Here is a 16,323-nt window from a genome sequence, read left to right as displayed (position 1 = left end):
AAGACACTTGCGTTCCGCTGATCAGTTTTTATTAAAAGTTCCAAAGGTCAACATACACTTATAAACACAAAACAACACAATATTGAAACCTTGCATGTAAACTTGCACACACTTCCAGCTACTCCCACTCTTAACTAGCTAACATTTGTGGGACCTCGCATATAAAACAAAACAATTTGAACAGCTCTTGATGTTTCACTACAAAGCTACCCCATAATTGACTAAATATACTTGAGAACTAGGAATAACAACAAACATGCTATAGTGGTCATTTAAAACATAACCGCAGAGTGACATTAACTGTTGTATTGTCTTTGACAGCTCAGTGTACTGTCGTTGTTTTCTTCAATTTTATGGCATTTTCAAAATATCATATTTCGGAAAAGTAGTGTCATTTAATCACGAAGACTAGTGGCGGTTCCTTGTCGTCCACTGGTTTGCTGCTGAGAGTGCTGTGTGCCCAGTCAAAAAGTGGAGTCTTCTCAAGGTTCACGGTGTCTTTCAAGAGGCCAGCTACAAATTCCGTCACGTGGATAAACGCTTATTTTCCAGTATAGGTTAGGTTTAATTTAGGATAAGAGCAATATTAAACGAACTTTCAGGTTTTGAGTGAGGACCTCAACAGTTTGTGTCTTTACATGGCGCCGCTCCAACCAGAAGTCCAAAACAAACAATATAACAATAATCACAATGAAACACAAAACCCTCAGCACTTATAACTCAAATGAAAGTAAAGAAAAAAAATGCAAATGATTTTTGAATATGGGGAAAAATAATAATGATAATAATATAAGTACAGGAAGAAAAAAAAAACGAGAAATAAAAAGAGAATGTGGGCCAAAAAAACAAAAACTTTTGCTTTTTATCTACAGAGTAGGGGGGTTGAAGGGAAATGAGAGGGGAATGGTGAATGTGGAGGTGTGGATGTAAAGGTTGAGGGCGTCGACGAACTCAGCCGGTGAGTATTAGTCACGGGTGCCTAACAGGAAACTCTGACACTGTCGACTGCCGGATAAAGGCTTTCGGCAGCTGACTCCATGCCAACGAGATAAATCGATAAGTTGATTTTGTTCAGGACACACTGCACTGAAGTTTTTGGTGACACACTCATTCACAGACGTCACGAGCACTTCAGTAACAAGACAGCGGTCTTTGCTCTGTTGCTTCGATACGTACTTTTGTTTTTTGTTTCTCACAGCGAGTCGTTAAGTTTACACTGCTAGTCTCGATCTGGTTTCTCTACTCGTTTCCCCACACTGCAACAGTTCAGTCAACTTCTCTTTCTTGCGCACACCACATAATGCTGCCCTCTTCAACTCTCCTCTTTCTTTACACTCCGACCGATTTCCTTTTTGACTGTCATCACAGAAAACCCCAACAATCATAAATGCATAATTGTATGCTGTCATGGCTTTGCAGTCAAAATTTTTTGTTATAATAGAGGCCAATGGAGAAAAAAATACAGCCATGAATATAACGAAAAGGGAGTAAATTTGTCCTGAGTGTATTGGGTTTTTTTTTCCAAAGCATTTTCCCAGAATATGTCAAAATGAGATGTCCTCAAATATCAGTCCGTTTGCTGAAACACAGAGAAAGTTTTGGCCAAATTAAGCCTCAAAATCACCCCAGAATGGATGAAAAATGACCCAACAGCACACAAGGGGAAAGGTGCAAATTTCAGCCTTTATGCAGATGCTGTACAGATGTGTCTCATGTCTGTGAGGCAAATATTCTCAGCTGTTACCCCAGAACTTATTTTCTGATGCGTTTACCCGTCAGGCACAGAATAAACAAGTATTCCCTGTCTGCTTTACAAAGTTTAAAAAAACATTTTGTTGTGATTAGGAATATATATGAATAAAAACAGGCCATTTACAGCTTTCTAATATCTGTCTTATCAATATGACCAAAATTATTTTTATGATCAATTATATAAGAAATGCTGACAACTGGACTGACACAGTTTCAATTTACTATAACTTCTATGTTAAGCGTCTTTGACACTACTTACATTGCAAAAGCACTAGATAAAGATTAATTGAATTGAATCTGCTTAAATCTGTACACGTTAATGGACCAAACACAGTATGATCTGATTTATTTTACATTTAATTTGCATCAAAATTTCAGTGTGTGTAGCCAATGTTTCCAGTGTCTTTTCACTTTTCAGCTTTTGATGAGAGTTTTTAAGACTTCATGAAAACTAATGTTTTATTTATATATTTCAGACTTTATTGAAGAGAATGAGGGGAATAAAGAGGAGGAACATCATGTCAAAAGTGAGGAAAAAACTCATTTACAGACTGATGGTATTTTGAAAAGGAGAGACAAGAATCGTTTCACCTGCACTCAGTGTGGAAAGAGTTTTGGAAACAAAAGCAAACTTAAGATTCACATGAGGATCCACACTGAAGAAAAAACATTCACATGCACTCAGTGTGGGAAGAGTTTTAACTGCTCATCACACCTTAATAAACACATGAGGATCCACACTGGAGAGAAACCATTCACATGCACTCAGTGTGGGAAGAGTTTCAACCAATCATCAAACCTTAATCAGCACATGAGGATCCACAGTGGAGAGAAACCATTCACATGCACTCTGTGTGGGAAGAGTTTCAGCAGCTCATCAAACCTTAATAAACACATCAGGATCCACACCAGAGAAAAAACATTTACATGCACTCAGTGTGGGAAGAGTTTCAGCCAATTATCATCCTTTAATCTACACATGATGATTCACACTGGAGAGAAACTATTCACATGCACTCAGTGTGGGAAGAGTTTTATCTGCCCATCACACCTTAATAAACACATGAGGATCCACACTGGGGAGAAACCATTCACATGCACTCAGTGTGGGAAGAGTTTCAGCCAATCATCTAACCTCAATCAGCACATGAGGATTCACACTGGAGAGAAACCATTCACATGCATTCAGTGTGGAAAGAGTTTTAACTGCTCATCACACCTTAATAAACACATGAGGATCCACACTGGAAAGAAACTATTCACATGCACTCAGTGTGGCAATAGTTTCATCCAGGCATCATCCCTTAATCTACACATGAGGATCCACACTGGAAAGAAACCACCAATTAAGCCGCGGTTACATTTAGACTTCCATTTGTACACACTCGAATGCGTCAAACCAGAAACGTTTGTGCATCAAGTTTCGTAGTTCACTGCCTTGCAAAGTTCAAGCTTGGTGAACTTTGACCTGCAAAATCACATCACTTGACTGTGTAAGACCAATCGAAGATCAACACATGACCTCTCTGGACAGAAATGTAAAATATGGACCAATCGCTCACTTTTTTAATGTCTAATAATCTTGGTTAATCCGGCCTCTTTTCGCAGCTCTGCACAACTGAATGTCGCATGCTCAAACTCTAGTGTGACCGCAACTTCGGTGTGGGATAATAATAATAATAATACCTTTTATTTTTAGGCGCCTTTCAAAGCACTCAAGGACACCTTACAGCAGATTACAAGCACATCATAAAAATACAAGCAGTAAAAATGACAATCAGCATAATTAAACCAGCAAATCAGTAAAAGCTATCCTAAACAAAAACGTCTTTATCTGAGATTTAAAATTGGAAATAGAGTCCATCTGGCGAATGTACAAAGGCAGGGAATTCCATAACTTTGGTACTGTACAACTAAAAGCCCTGCCTCCAAATGACTTTATCTTAAAGTGTGGGACAGATAACAGTTCAGCAGAAAATGATCTCAGTGAGCATGAAGGAGTGTACAATTGAAGAAGATCAGAAAGATAGTGAGGGGCCAGGTTATGAAGAGCTTTGTATGTTAAGAGGAGGATTTTGTATTGTATACGATAGTGAACAGGAAGCCAGTGCAGGTGAAAGAGAATTGGAGTTATGTGATCAGAAGTACGCGAGCAGGTAACTATCCTAGCCACTGAATTCTGAATCAACTGTAGTCTATGAAGTTGTTTATCAGAAATACCAGAGAGAAGCGAGTTACAGTAATCAATCCGTTATGTAACCAAAGCATGAACAAGCACTTCAGTACTTTGTTGAGATAGTGAAGGGCGAAGTCTTGCAATGTTACGCAAATGAAAAAAGGCAGAACGTGAGATATTACTAATTTGATGAGTCTGATAAGGTCTGATGAGTTTCAGTAACTCATCAGACCTTAATAAACGCATAAAGACCCACACTGGAGAGAAACCATTCACATGCACTCATTGTGGGAAGAGTTTCAACCAATCAGCAAACCTTAATGAACACATGAAGATCCACACTGGTGTGAAATAGTATATGTGCTTGAGTGTGAGAAGACTTTTATTAGAGCTCTAAAATTTAAACTGCACCAGACGATTCACACTGGAGAGACCGCACAAGTGTTCACTGTGACAAGAGGTTTAATCAGTGAACACATCTGAAAACACAAAAGAGGATTCACACTGGAGAGAAACCGTACAGGTCTGATCAGTGTCTACAGAGTTTTGCTCAAGCGGCGCAGCTTAAGAAACACATGGACAAAAAGTTGCACACATGATATGAATGCAGCAAGACATTTTCTCATGTGCACAGGATGTTTCATGTCTGAATAATGTTTGAAAAGGCTGAGTGACGGTTTACTGTTTTCCAACACTCCTACACTGCAGTAGGTGGGGTTGTAAATGTGTCGCGTTTACTGTAAACAATGGTGGCGGCTGAAAGAACAACATTTCTATAAACATCTGGCAAACAGCACCTCTGCAGCTTATAATCTCTTTGAAAGTGATTATACAGGTGCGGATACATCTGTACTCTACTTTCCACTGTGTTCATATAGCTAGTGTTGTTTTGGATTATGTTCTCTGTACTCCCTGAATGAGAAATCCAGATTGGAGTATGTGGTAAATCCTGATTGGATGCTGGCATTGCTCATCAGTGGGTATATAAAAGTTGTTGTGCTAGCTACCCCAGGACCCTGTGGCTACTCGGGAGTCCTCATGTCAAGACCTGCCATCTCATTAACTCTTTATCCTCATGGTTTTGTTTTGCGTTACTTATATCATGTAGTTAAAGTTTTGTTGTGATTTATACACAAGTTTTTTAGCTTCATTATTAATTATCCCTAGACATTTGTTGGTTGCTGTTACACCTGGCTCAAGGATGTAACATAATGAGGGAGACGACAAGGAGAAGTATGATCAAAAAGAATATTTATTTAGCTCAATTTAAATGATATAATCAAAATATCAGTATCAGTATGTTCAATCAGTGTGAAATGCAAATGAATGGATGCGGTAACTGTTGTTAGTGATAGTGTATGGATGCGAAAGAAAGCATAAAGGCCAAATAGGAGCGCGGCTCTGGCCAACTGCCAAGTGAATGGACAGCCGCCCCGACAAACTCTCTGCCGGGGTTTAAATAAGGGCGCTGACCAGCATCAGGTGCGCTGAAGGCACGCCCCCAATCTGGAATCAAAATCAAAGACACAAAACAACAACGCAGTCCTAACACACCCCCCTAAAAAATAATCCCACATCAAATCAATTCAAATAATAACATACATACAGGAGTAGGTCAGGGACATCAGTGGGAGACCAAAAATACCGCCTCATCACTCCACCACAGGGGCACGTGACAAGGTAACCACGGCGATGCCCAACTCGAACACAACAGTTTTGCAATGTTATTCTTCAGCATGTGCTGAATCTCGGACTCTAATTTAATGCATTTATCAGAAGGGACACGATAAAAACGCTGGCGTTTGCGTGAAGCGTCACCCACATCATGCTCTATAAGATGCGTTTGTGATGGAACATCCCCAAATAATGATGGAAATTCTCGGATCAAATGTGACAGCTCCACCCGCTGCACAACAGTTAGGCGAGACAACAAATCCTCCAACTCTTTCAAAGTCTCAGAATTATTTAATCGAGGTGGCACTACAGCATCATCTAAAAACTTACCCCCCTCCCGGTCTCCCGCGGAGGACTGTCCCAGCGCCTCAATCGCCGGACTGATCACCCCAGAGGATTTAATATCAGCTTGACAATCTCGGGAGAAAAAGGGTTTCAGCAGATTTACATGGCAAATTTGGGTTATTTTCTTTCTGTCTGGAGTTGCAATTTCATAATTAAGATCAGACAATGAACGCACTACAGTATACGGTCCCACAAACTTTGCGCAGAACGGAGAGCTCACTAGTGACAGCAACGCCAAAACCTGATCCCCCGGTTTAAATACGCGCTGCTCAGACCGACGATCAAAAAGAGTTTTCATTTTTATCTGTGCCTTCTCCAAATTCTCTTTAGCTGCCTGACCAGCTAAAATCAAGCGCCTTTTAAACCCATTCACATATTCAAGTAAGCTTTGTGGTGGTTGTTTGCCTTTTAACTGATCGCCGAGAACAGAAAGTAAACCTCGAATTTTGTGGCCGAAGACTAAATCATTTGGGCTAAAGCCCAAACTAGATTGCGTGACCTCCCTTGATGCTAACAACAGCCACGGAAGCCCTTCTTCCCAGTCACGATTTAATTCGACACAATACGCCCGCAAAAGACACTTCAGTGTTTGGTGAAATCTCTCCAGCACCCCTTGACTCTGAGGATGCTGCGCACTGGAACGATGATGTTTAACTCCTAATTGCTTTAAAATCTCTGTGAACATTTTTGAAGTAAAGTTCGTTCCTTGGTCACTTTGAATGACCTTTGGAATACCGAAGATGGAAATGAATTGAGACAGGGCTTTTACTACGGACCGGGTAGTGATATTACGCAACGCGTAAGCCGCTGGATACCGAGTACTTTGACACATTACTGTTAGAAGGAATTTACTTCCCGATTTTGAGGGAGGTAACGGACCAACACAGTCTATTAACAAATATTCAAAGGGCTGCTCTACTGGAGGAATGGGATACAGTGGGGCTGGTTTCAGTGGCTGATTAGGTTTTCCGGTCACTTGGCATGTATGACATGTTCTAATAAACCGCGAGATATCTTTTTTCAACAGCGGCCAATAAAAGTGCTGCAAAACTCTAGAATATGTCTTTTTTACACCCAAGTGACCAGCTAGATCGCCATGAGACAAGTTAAGTACAACATCTCTGAATTTCTCTGGAACAACAACTTGAACCACTGACTCACCACCACCATCCTCGTGTAACGCAAGCCACTTGCGCAGAAGCACCCCATCATTAATATAATATCTAGTCGTGGCACTCTCTACCTCCTCCGGTGGGAGAACAGCAGCGAACATTTTTTCTAATCCAGGATCATCCCTCTGGGCAACAATGAATCCTGCACGAGAAATTTTTGACAAGAGAGACAATCCAGGAGCAACAGACTCAACAGGAACACGGGTATCATTTAGGTTAGACTCATTCAACGTTTTAGACTTAGATCGCATCACTACACATGACACATCTTCGGATAACTCACAACATTCTTGATCAAGAACAGAGGACGTGGTGACAATCGGTGCAGGTGTCATTACAGGCCACACACTCTCCCCTGCCAAATTATTTCCCAAAATAATGTCCACTCCCTCCACCGGCAAAGAAGGGCGCACTCCCATAATAACTTCGCCGTTCACAAGCTGGGACTGTAAACTAAATTTGTGCAAAGGAACAGACAATGTTTGAAGTGCAATTCCTCGAATCAAAACATTCTTACCGACATATGAACTGGATGAAAATGAAAGTATGGACTCCAAAATAAAGGACTCGGACGATCCCGTATCCCTCAAAACTCTTACAGGTACGCTTTCATGTTCCACTAAAAGAGAAACACAACCTTGAGAAATAAATGGTGCATACCCAGTGTTAACTTTAATTTCGGAACAATTTCCTTTTATAACGGAGTCATCCGTACTGCAAAGAGCTGGAGTCTGCGGAAAACAATTGGTCAAAAGCACAGGTGCAGTATTTTTATTTTTGCCTCGCATCTGCTTATTTTTTAGCAAAGGGCACTCGTTTTTCCAGTGCCCGACCTCCAGACAATACCGGCACGTTGAATCAGATATCGCTCTACGAGAATGTAAATATGGATCAATTTGCTGCGACTGTTTAAAGTGAACATTTCCATTTCCCCGATTCCCAGAACTAAATCGGTTTTTATGAGTCAGAACAAAGTCATCTGCTAATGATGCAGCTTCAGCAGCAGTGCGAGGTTTGTTCTCATTAATGTACACAGCAATTTGATCAGGAACGATATTTTTCAGTTCCTCAATAATCATCAATTCCCGCAACTCACTAAATGATTTTACATTAGATGTAGAACACCAGCGATCAAAATGATTACCTAGCTCTCTAGTTACTTCCACGTGTGTTTGTCTCTCACCTTTTCTCCACGTTCTAAAACGTTGGCGGTATGCCTCTGGAACCAGCTCAAATGCCTTTAATACAGCAGATTTTACGCTATCATATTTTTTCCTTTCATCAACAGAAAGAGCAGTATACGCCTCCTGGGCTTTTCCCACTAATACGGACTGAAGCATAACGGTACGGTCAGTCTCAGGCCAATCTCGTTCATCAGCAATGCTTTCAAACAACCAAAAAAAAAATACGTCTGGATCTCGCTCATTAAACACCGGCAACAACTTCAAATTATTAATGAGATTGAATGAGCCGTCTGTGCGATGAACAGGTGACCCGCTCGCATTTTGTAGTTTTAAACTCTCAAACTTAAGTTGAAACTCTTGGTTTTGTCGTTCTACAGCTAACTTTTGCTCATGTTTTATTTTCTCGAATTCCATCTCACGCTTTCTCATCAAATCATCCAATCTAAGTTTTTCGATTTCCATTTCACTAACGCGCATCTCTTTTTCATGCAACTGTTGCATTCTAATCAGCTCTTTTTGCTGCTCAAATGACATTTTCTCAGCTGCAGGATTAACCCCAGCTGTTGCTCGTCTCGACGTAACTGGCAAAACCTGAAGTTCACTCAATTTAACTCTAATCATTTCTCTAACCTCATCCTTATGCATTCGCTTATCAACGCCACTCAACCCGTATTGATCTACAATTTCCCAAAGCTGCTTTTTCGAGCACAAATTCAATAGCTCATCCGAAGGAGCACTACAAAATTCTTCCACTGACGTCATTATCAAAATCAACCAACCAAAGTTCTAACAAATACTCAAATAACCTACTCCCAATTACAATTTACGCAGGCAATTCTTACGGTCAAAATCTGTGCACAAGTTCATTAATTCCCCACCTAATCCTATCGAAAAAAAACTCTAAATAACTATTCCTAATCTTCATGCGCTCCCAAGAGTCGAGCCCTTTGAAGCACTCAGATACCGCTGGTGTGGAACTGAACAGATAGTTCAGAACTACTCCACGGCAGTGCACTCAACCCAGAAGCCGCACAAAAATAACAAACTAAATTAAAAAAAACAACGCAATGCGCTGCTACAACCTAACAGGGGAAACTTACATTAACACAGTTTTAAACCGCAAGAACTTAGATGAAATCAGTATTTAGCAGAAGATTGTCACGGGTAGGGAAGGTATTACTGTAAACGGTGTCTAGCTCTTGAAAGGACTCCTCATCAGCTCGTCTAGTTCAGTCGGTAAGAGCGTGATACCCTTAAACTCAGGGTCGTGGGTTCGAGCCCCACGTTGTGTGTTTCTATTGCCTCTCTCTCTCTCTCTCAGCAAACTTTCATTAGGGTTTATATAGCAGACCTTTTGACACAAAGTTCCGCCTTTCTACCACTGTAAGTGACCTATTACTAAGTCTCTGTGGCGCAATCGGTTAGCGCGTTTGATTGTTAACTGAAAGGTTGGTGGTTCAAGCCCACACAGGAATGAAATAGGCATTTTGCTGCCTTGCAACTGCTAACACGTGCACTGGGCATATATCCTGGGTCACATTCCGTCCAGCGTTACAAGATGAAATCAGGATTTAGCAGAAGATTGTCACGGGTAGGGAAGGTATTACTGAAAATGGTGTCTAGCTCTTGAAAGAGCTTCTCATCAGCCCGGCTAGTTCAGTCGGTAGTACATGTGACTCTTAATCTCAGGGTCGTGGGTTCGAGCTCCACATTGGGTGTCTCTGTTACTTTTCTCTCTCTCTCTCAGCAAACTTACATTAGGGTTCATATAGCAGACCTTTTGAAACAAAGTTCCGCCTTTCTACCACTGTAGGTGACCACTTCCTAAGTATCTGTGGTGCATTCGGTTAGCGCGTTCGGCTGTTAACTGAAAGGTTTGTGGTTCAAGCTCACCCAGGGACGAATTAGGCATTTTGCTGCCTTGCAACTGCTAACTGTACGCATTTCTACCACTGTAGGTTATGTTACCCTAAGTCTCTGTGGCGCAATAGGTTAGCGTGTAGGCTGTTAACTGATCGGTTAGTGGTTCAAGCCCTCTAAGGGACGAATTAGGCATTTTGCTGCCTTGCAACTGCTAACACGTGCACTGGGCATAGATCCTGGGCCACATTCTGTCCAGCGATAGAAAATGAAATTAGGATTTAGCAGAAGGTTGTCACGGGTAGGGAAGGTATTACAGTAAACGGTGTCTAGCTCTTGAAAGGACTCCTCATCAGCTCAGCTAGTTCAGTCGGTAGAGCATGAGACCATTAATCTCAGGGTCGTGGGTTCGAGCCCCACGTTGGGTGTTTCTGTTGCCTCTCTCTCTCAGCAAACTTACATTAGGGTTCATTTAGCAGACCTTTTGAAACAAAGTTCCGCCTTTCTACCACTGTAGGTGACCTCTTACTAAGTTTCTGTGGTGCAATCGGTTAGTGCGTTCGGCTGTTATCTGAAAGGTTGGTGGTTCAAGCCCACCCAGGGACGAATTATGTATTTTGCTGCCTTGCAACTGCTAACACGTGCACTGGGCATATATCCAGGGCCACATTCTGTCCAGCGTTACAAGATGAAATCAGGATTTAGCAGAATATTGTCACGGGTAGGGAAGGTATTACTGTAAACGATGTCTAGCTCTTGTAAGGACTCCTCATCAGCTCAGCTAGTTCAGTCGGTAGAGCATGAGACCCTTAATCTCAGGGTCGTGGGTTTGAGCCCCACGTTGGGTGTTTCTGTTGCCTCTCTCTCAGCAAACTTACATTAGGGTTCATATAGCAGACCTTTTGAAACAAAGTTCCACCTTTCTACCACTGTAGGTGACCTCTTACTAAGTCTCAGTGGCGCAATCGGTTAGCGCGTTCGGCTGTTAACTGAAAGGTTGGTGGTTCAAGCCCACCCAGGGACAAACTAGGCATTTTGCTGCCTTGCAACTGCTAACATGTGCACTGGGCATAAATCCTTGGCCACATTCTGTCCAGCGTTACAAGATGAAATCAGGATTTAGCAGAAGATTGTCATGGGTAGGGAAGGTGTTACTGAAAACGGTGTCTAGCTCTTGTAAGGACTCCTCATCAGCTCAGCTAGTTCAGTCAGTAGAGCATGAGACCCTTAATCTCAGGGTCGTGGGTTCGAGCCCCACGTTGGGTGTTTCTGTTGCCTCTCTCTCTCTCAGCAAACTTACATTAGGGTTCATATAGCAGACCTTTTGAAACAAAGTTCCGCCTTTCTACCACTGTAGGTGACCTTTTACTAAGTCTCTGTGGCGCAATCTGTTAGCGTGTTCGGCTGTTAACTGAAAGGTTGGTGGTTCAAGCCCACCCATGGACGAATTAGGCATTTTGCTGCCTTGCAACTGCTAACATGTGCACTGGGCATATATCCTGGGCCACATTCTGTCCAGCGTTACAAGATGAAAGTTATGGTGTAGAGTCGGGTTGGCAGAAACTACAAGCATTTCCGTTTTTGCGAGGTTCAGCTGAAGATGATGATCTTTCATCCAGTGTGAAATATCCAACAGGCAGGCTGAGATGCGAGCTGGAACCGAGGGATCATCAGGATGAAAAGAGAGGTATAGCTGGTTATCATCAGCATAGCAGTGGTAGGAGAATCCATGTCTCTGGATGACTGGTCCTAGAGATGACGTGTAGATCGAGAAGAGAAGTGGCCCAAGAACAGAGCCTTGAGGTACCCCAGTGTTTAGATGCTGTAGGTTGGACACCTCTCCCCTCCAAGACACCCTGAATGACCTGTCAGAGAGGTAAGATCTGAACCATTGTATAACAGTGCCCGCAACGCCCAGTGACTCGAGCGTAGATAGCAGGATCTGGTGGCTGACAGTGTCAAAAGCAGCTGACAAGTCCAGCAAAATGAGGACTGATGATTTTGAGTCTTCTTTAGCCAGTCTGAGATCCTCCACGACCAAGAGCAGGGCAGTCTTAGTTGAGTGGCCTTTCTTAAAGCCGGATTGCTTGTTGTCCATGAGGTTGTTTTGAGTAAGAAAGTCCAGGAATTGATTGAACACTACTTTCTCCAGAATCTTGGCCATGAATGGAAGCAGGGATACTGGTCTGTAGTTTTCAAGTAGTGTATGGTCCAGGTTGGGTTTCTTTAGCAGTGGGGTTACCCTAGCCTGCTTAAATGAAGTGGGGAATAAACCAGAGTCAAGAGATGTGTTAATTATGTGAGTCAGTGTTGGTATGACTGCAGGAGAGATGGCTTGCAAGAGTTGAGAGGGAATGGGATCGAGTGGACAGGTGGTTGCATGGCCAGATAGCACAAGTTTGGACACCTAGACTCAGAGAGCTGAGAAAAAGAGCTGAGTGTGTGTGGTGTTGGTGGTGTATCTTGCATGTTTGTTGTAGGTGCAGCAAATTGAGCACTGATTTTTGCAGTTTTGGTGCAAAAGAATGTAGCAAAGTCATCAGTAGTAAGTGTGGAGGATGCGGGTGGAGGAGGAGGATAGAGGAGGGAGGAAAATGTTTTAAAAAGTAGGCGAGGATTAGTGGCATTGTTGATTTTCAGACGGTAATATGTCTGCTTTGCAGAAGTAACCTCAGCTGAGAAAGAGGACAGAAGAGTTTGGTATGTTAAGAGCTGTGCAGGATTTTTAGTTTTCCGCCAAATTCTCTCTGCAGCCCGAAGTTTTGAGCGATGCTCACGGAGAGCATCCGAGAGCCAGGGTGCAGGAGGACTGGCACGGGCTGGCCTGGATGCAAGAGGACATAATCGGTCTAGACATGATGCTAGTGTGGAGCAGAGTGTATCAGTGGCACTGTTCGAATCAAGTGCAAAGAGTTTGCAAGATGGAGGAAGAGAGTCTGAAACAATGGTGGATAGTATATTGGGTGAGAGAGATCGTAGGTTTCTGCGAAAGGTAACCAGTGTTGGAGTGTGTGGCGGCTCAGGAGTAATGTGGATGTTGAGAGACAGAAGGAAATGATCCAATATTTGTAGTGGAGTTACTTTTGTTTGATCAGTGAAGCAGTGTCGTGTGTAAATAAGGTCTAGCTGATTACCTGATTTGTGGGTAGCAGAAGTAGGTGCTCTTTTTAGGTCAAAAGAGGCAAGCAGAGTCTAAAAGTCTGCAGCTTGCGGTTTGTCAACGTAAATGTTGAAGTCACCTAGCACCAACAAGGGAGTGTCAAAATTAGAAAAATGTAAATAAAAAGTATGTAAATAAAAAGTGACTTACCTTATTGGCATGACAGAATATTTTTTACTCTCCCTCAAGTGGTTTCAAACCTTATTGAATTTCTTCTGTTGATTACAAATGAAGATATTTTGAAAAAAGCTAAAAATCTGTAACCACTGACTTCTATAGTAGGAAAAACAGATACTATGGACTTCAATGGATGGCCCGCACTCACACTAATCGGGCCTAGGCACGCTTACGTCATCGATGCTGCGCTGTTCAATGAGCGCTCTCACTCAGCACAACGGAGATTTCTCTTGTTATATCGTTTCAGCCGTTTGATATGCAGTGACATGGAGTCAAATATTTCGCCAAACAGTCCTTAGGGATGTGGTGACACGCAGTCAGATATTTCGCCGAACAGATCCGCCACTTTTGGCGCTCATAAACAATCTTAAAACTCTCGTGCTGCAGGAATGAGGAGGTCTGCTGAAGGCACGCAGCTGTCGTGCAGTGAGGGGTTTGCGTTTTTAATAAACGACGGCAGTTTGCGTTCACTGAACAGTAAGAATGATTAATAAATCATTATGAAACAGCCCCTTATAAGGCACGTCTCGCTTTCAGTTTCGGGCTTTGGCGCGTTTTGCACTCACACACAAGCGTACCGTGCCAAAGCCCAAGTGAACTGCACTCAGGCCCCCCTCTTCCAACCGGGCCAGGGCCGGCCAAGTGAACCGTGCTTGAGCCCGATTCAGCGCACTTACACTTCTCAAACGATCCGGGAAACGTGCCTGGGCACGGTACGGATGGCATAGTGTGAGTAGGCCCAAAGACTCAAGTCTGATAAACTTACATAATATTCTGTGATTTAAGTTTTGTAACAACTTTCTAATTCATAATGTATCTTCTGTGAATAAAAGTGTTCTTCTTTGCATAATAACAATATATAAGTATACCCAGAGAGCAAAATTCCTTACAGCTCTACACTCAGTGAATCTTCCTCAGCAGATCATCTTTATCTGTCCTCATCTGCTTTTATCTCACCATTCAGCTTCAGTCGTCCTTCACTCATTACACACAATAAAACACAAATGAAGAGAAACATCTGCACAGCACACACACACACACACACATCTCATTCACACATATATTTCAGTAAATGCTGAATTTATCCTGAATCTGCATCAGTAGCAGTGTAATTGACAGCGTTCCTCTTTCTGACAGATAATCTGCTGAAAATGTTCTGCAGCATTTTCCAGTATTTATCAGTAAATAAAGAGCGGGACATTGAGCTGCTGTGATGTGTCATTAAAGCTGAGTTTTCATCTGTATTAGCTGCTAAAACAAGTGCTGAGAAACATCAAGAAACCTGTTTACGTCTTTAAGAACAACTTACAAAACAACTTACAAAACAAGTTTATTTGGAAGACTTCCTTCTAATGAATACTTACTTCTGTAGCAGTGAATCTGCACTCTTATGAAGACACATCACTGGTCAACACAAACATCACAGCATAAATAGTATTCTCTGAAATCATTGAGAGAAAGTATTTTATTGAGTCCAGCTTAATATGAGCTGCTGTGTAATCAATATTAATAATAACTATTATTCATCACATAATCAATCCTGTCTGGTTTTACATTCTCTGAACTGTAAATATTGCAGTGTATACACACACTTAATACACATATACACTTCATTGAACATGTATAATGCCCACCCTATACAGTACTATTACTGATTTTAATTGTAATGCATTGAAGCAGGGGAGCCGCTGGCCAAGTCGGGCCCTCAGACAAAATGTTTTCAGTAAGCCCCCTGCATTGTTGCTGATGGAAGTGAAGGGGTGGTGGGTGGCTCCCCTGTAATGATGTGCACCTTTTGTAAAGCTACTTTGAAACAATAATTATTGTGAATTTGTGTTATTATTGTAATAAACCTGTACTGAATTAATAATAAAAAAAAAACAAAACAGATTGAACAGGTAGTTTTGAGCATTTTAATTATTATTTAAGAAAAGTTCCAAAGTAACTGAAAATAATGACACAAGTCTGTGTTTTTCATGTGGAGTCTGTTTTTTTATTATTATCATGTCACAAACCAGTTTGATGTGTTTTTCAGAAGTGAAAATATCTTGACGTGCAAACTTGTTGTTCAACTCAACAGTTCAGAGAAATAGAAAGATCTACAGTCTTTATTTGAGGTGAGTTTGCTCTTTCTGTACTTAATATTATCTGTAAAAAAATGTTTATATATATATATATATATATATATATATATATATATATATATATATATATATATATATATATATATATATATATTATAAGCGTCATTTTATTATCCATCCATCATCTCTTTGTTTCTAAAACTTTACTGCTGAGCTGAAGTCATTAAGTGATTTAATTTCCACCTCTTTATATCTTGATCTAACAGATGATCAAGTGTGTTTCTGGAACAGGGTGTACGCTGGGTCTTAAAAAGTAGTAAAAGTTGATAAATCAATTGGGACAAAATTAAGGCTATTAAAAGGTATTAAAAAGTCTTGATTACGTTTTTATGCGGTCTTACACAAGCGTTTTCCAAAGTGTTTGACTCCAGATAGGCATAAATATATTTATTTTCCTCCTAATATTAACAACAGCGTGCTCGATCCACACAATAAGTTCGGGCTTGGGTGCGACTGGCCAAGCTACTCCATCCGGGTGATGCCACGTAATTTGCGACGAATGCAGGAAGGTGATGTGACGCTCTCCACATGTAGCAAAGCAGACAACAAAATGGGAAAATGTAAGTTTGGGTACTCCTGGTTGGAGAAAGAAGAGTTTAAACAGTGGCTAAAGCCTGTCACTGAAAACAATCACGTAATTTATTCTTTTAAGCTTCGTGTCTTTCAAGGTTATTTGAGT

At 41.5% G+C, this 16,323-nt stretch overlaps 3 protein-coding genes and 1 non-coding gene across 6 annotated transcripts in view; 3 read left to right on the top strand and 1 right to left on the bottom strand.

The window, feature by feature from the left end:
• LOC137489757 (protein NLRC3-like) overlaps window positions 1–16,323 on the bottom strand; it is a 407,221-nt gene that overhangs the window by 137,989 nt on the left and 252,909 nt on the right. The window lies entirely within an intron of this gene.
• The window catches only part of LOC148682312 (uncharacterized), a 342,019-nt gene that overhangs the window by 151,726 nt on the left and 173,970 nt on the right, over window positions 1–16,323 (top strand). Inside the window, exon 4 of the mRNA XM_088650645.1 lies at window positions 2,229–5,109. Within this exon, the coding sequence (XP_088506771.1) occupies window positions 2,229–3,181 (953 nt within the window). The 3' untranslated portion in view covers window positions 3,182–5,109. The remainder of the gene's footprint in view (window positions 1–2,228; window positions 5,110–16,323) is intronic.
• LOC137487276 (uncharacterized protein K02A2.6-like) overlaps window positions 1–16,323 on the top strand; it is a 252,759-nt gene that overhangs the window by 165,333 nt on the left and 71,103 nt on the right. The window lies entirely within an intron of this gene.
• trnan-auu (transfer RNA asparagine (anticodon AUU)) lies at window positions 10,519–10,591 on the top strand. Its single transcript has one exon. It is a non-coding gene; the product is annotated as a tRNA-Asn (tRNA).

Source organism: Danio rerio, chromosome 4 (assembly GCF_052040795.2).
Source record: "Danio rerio strain M-AB ecotype USA chromosome 4, GRCz13ab, whole genome shotgun sequence".
Taxonomy (NCBI): domain Eukaryota; kingdom Metazoa; phylum Chordata; class Actinopteri; order Cypriniformes; family Danionidae; genus Danio; species Danio rerio.
This window is presented reverse-complemented; position numbering and strand designations above follow the sequence as displayed.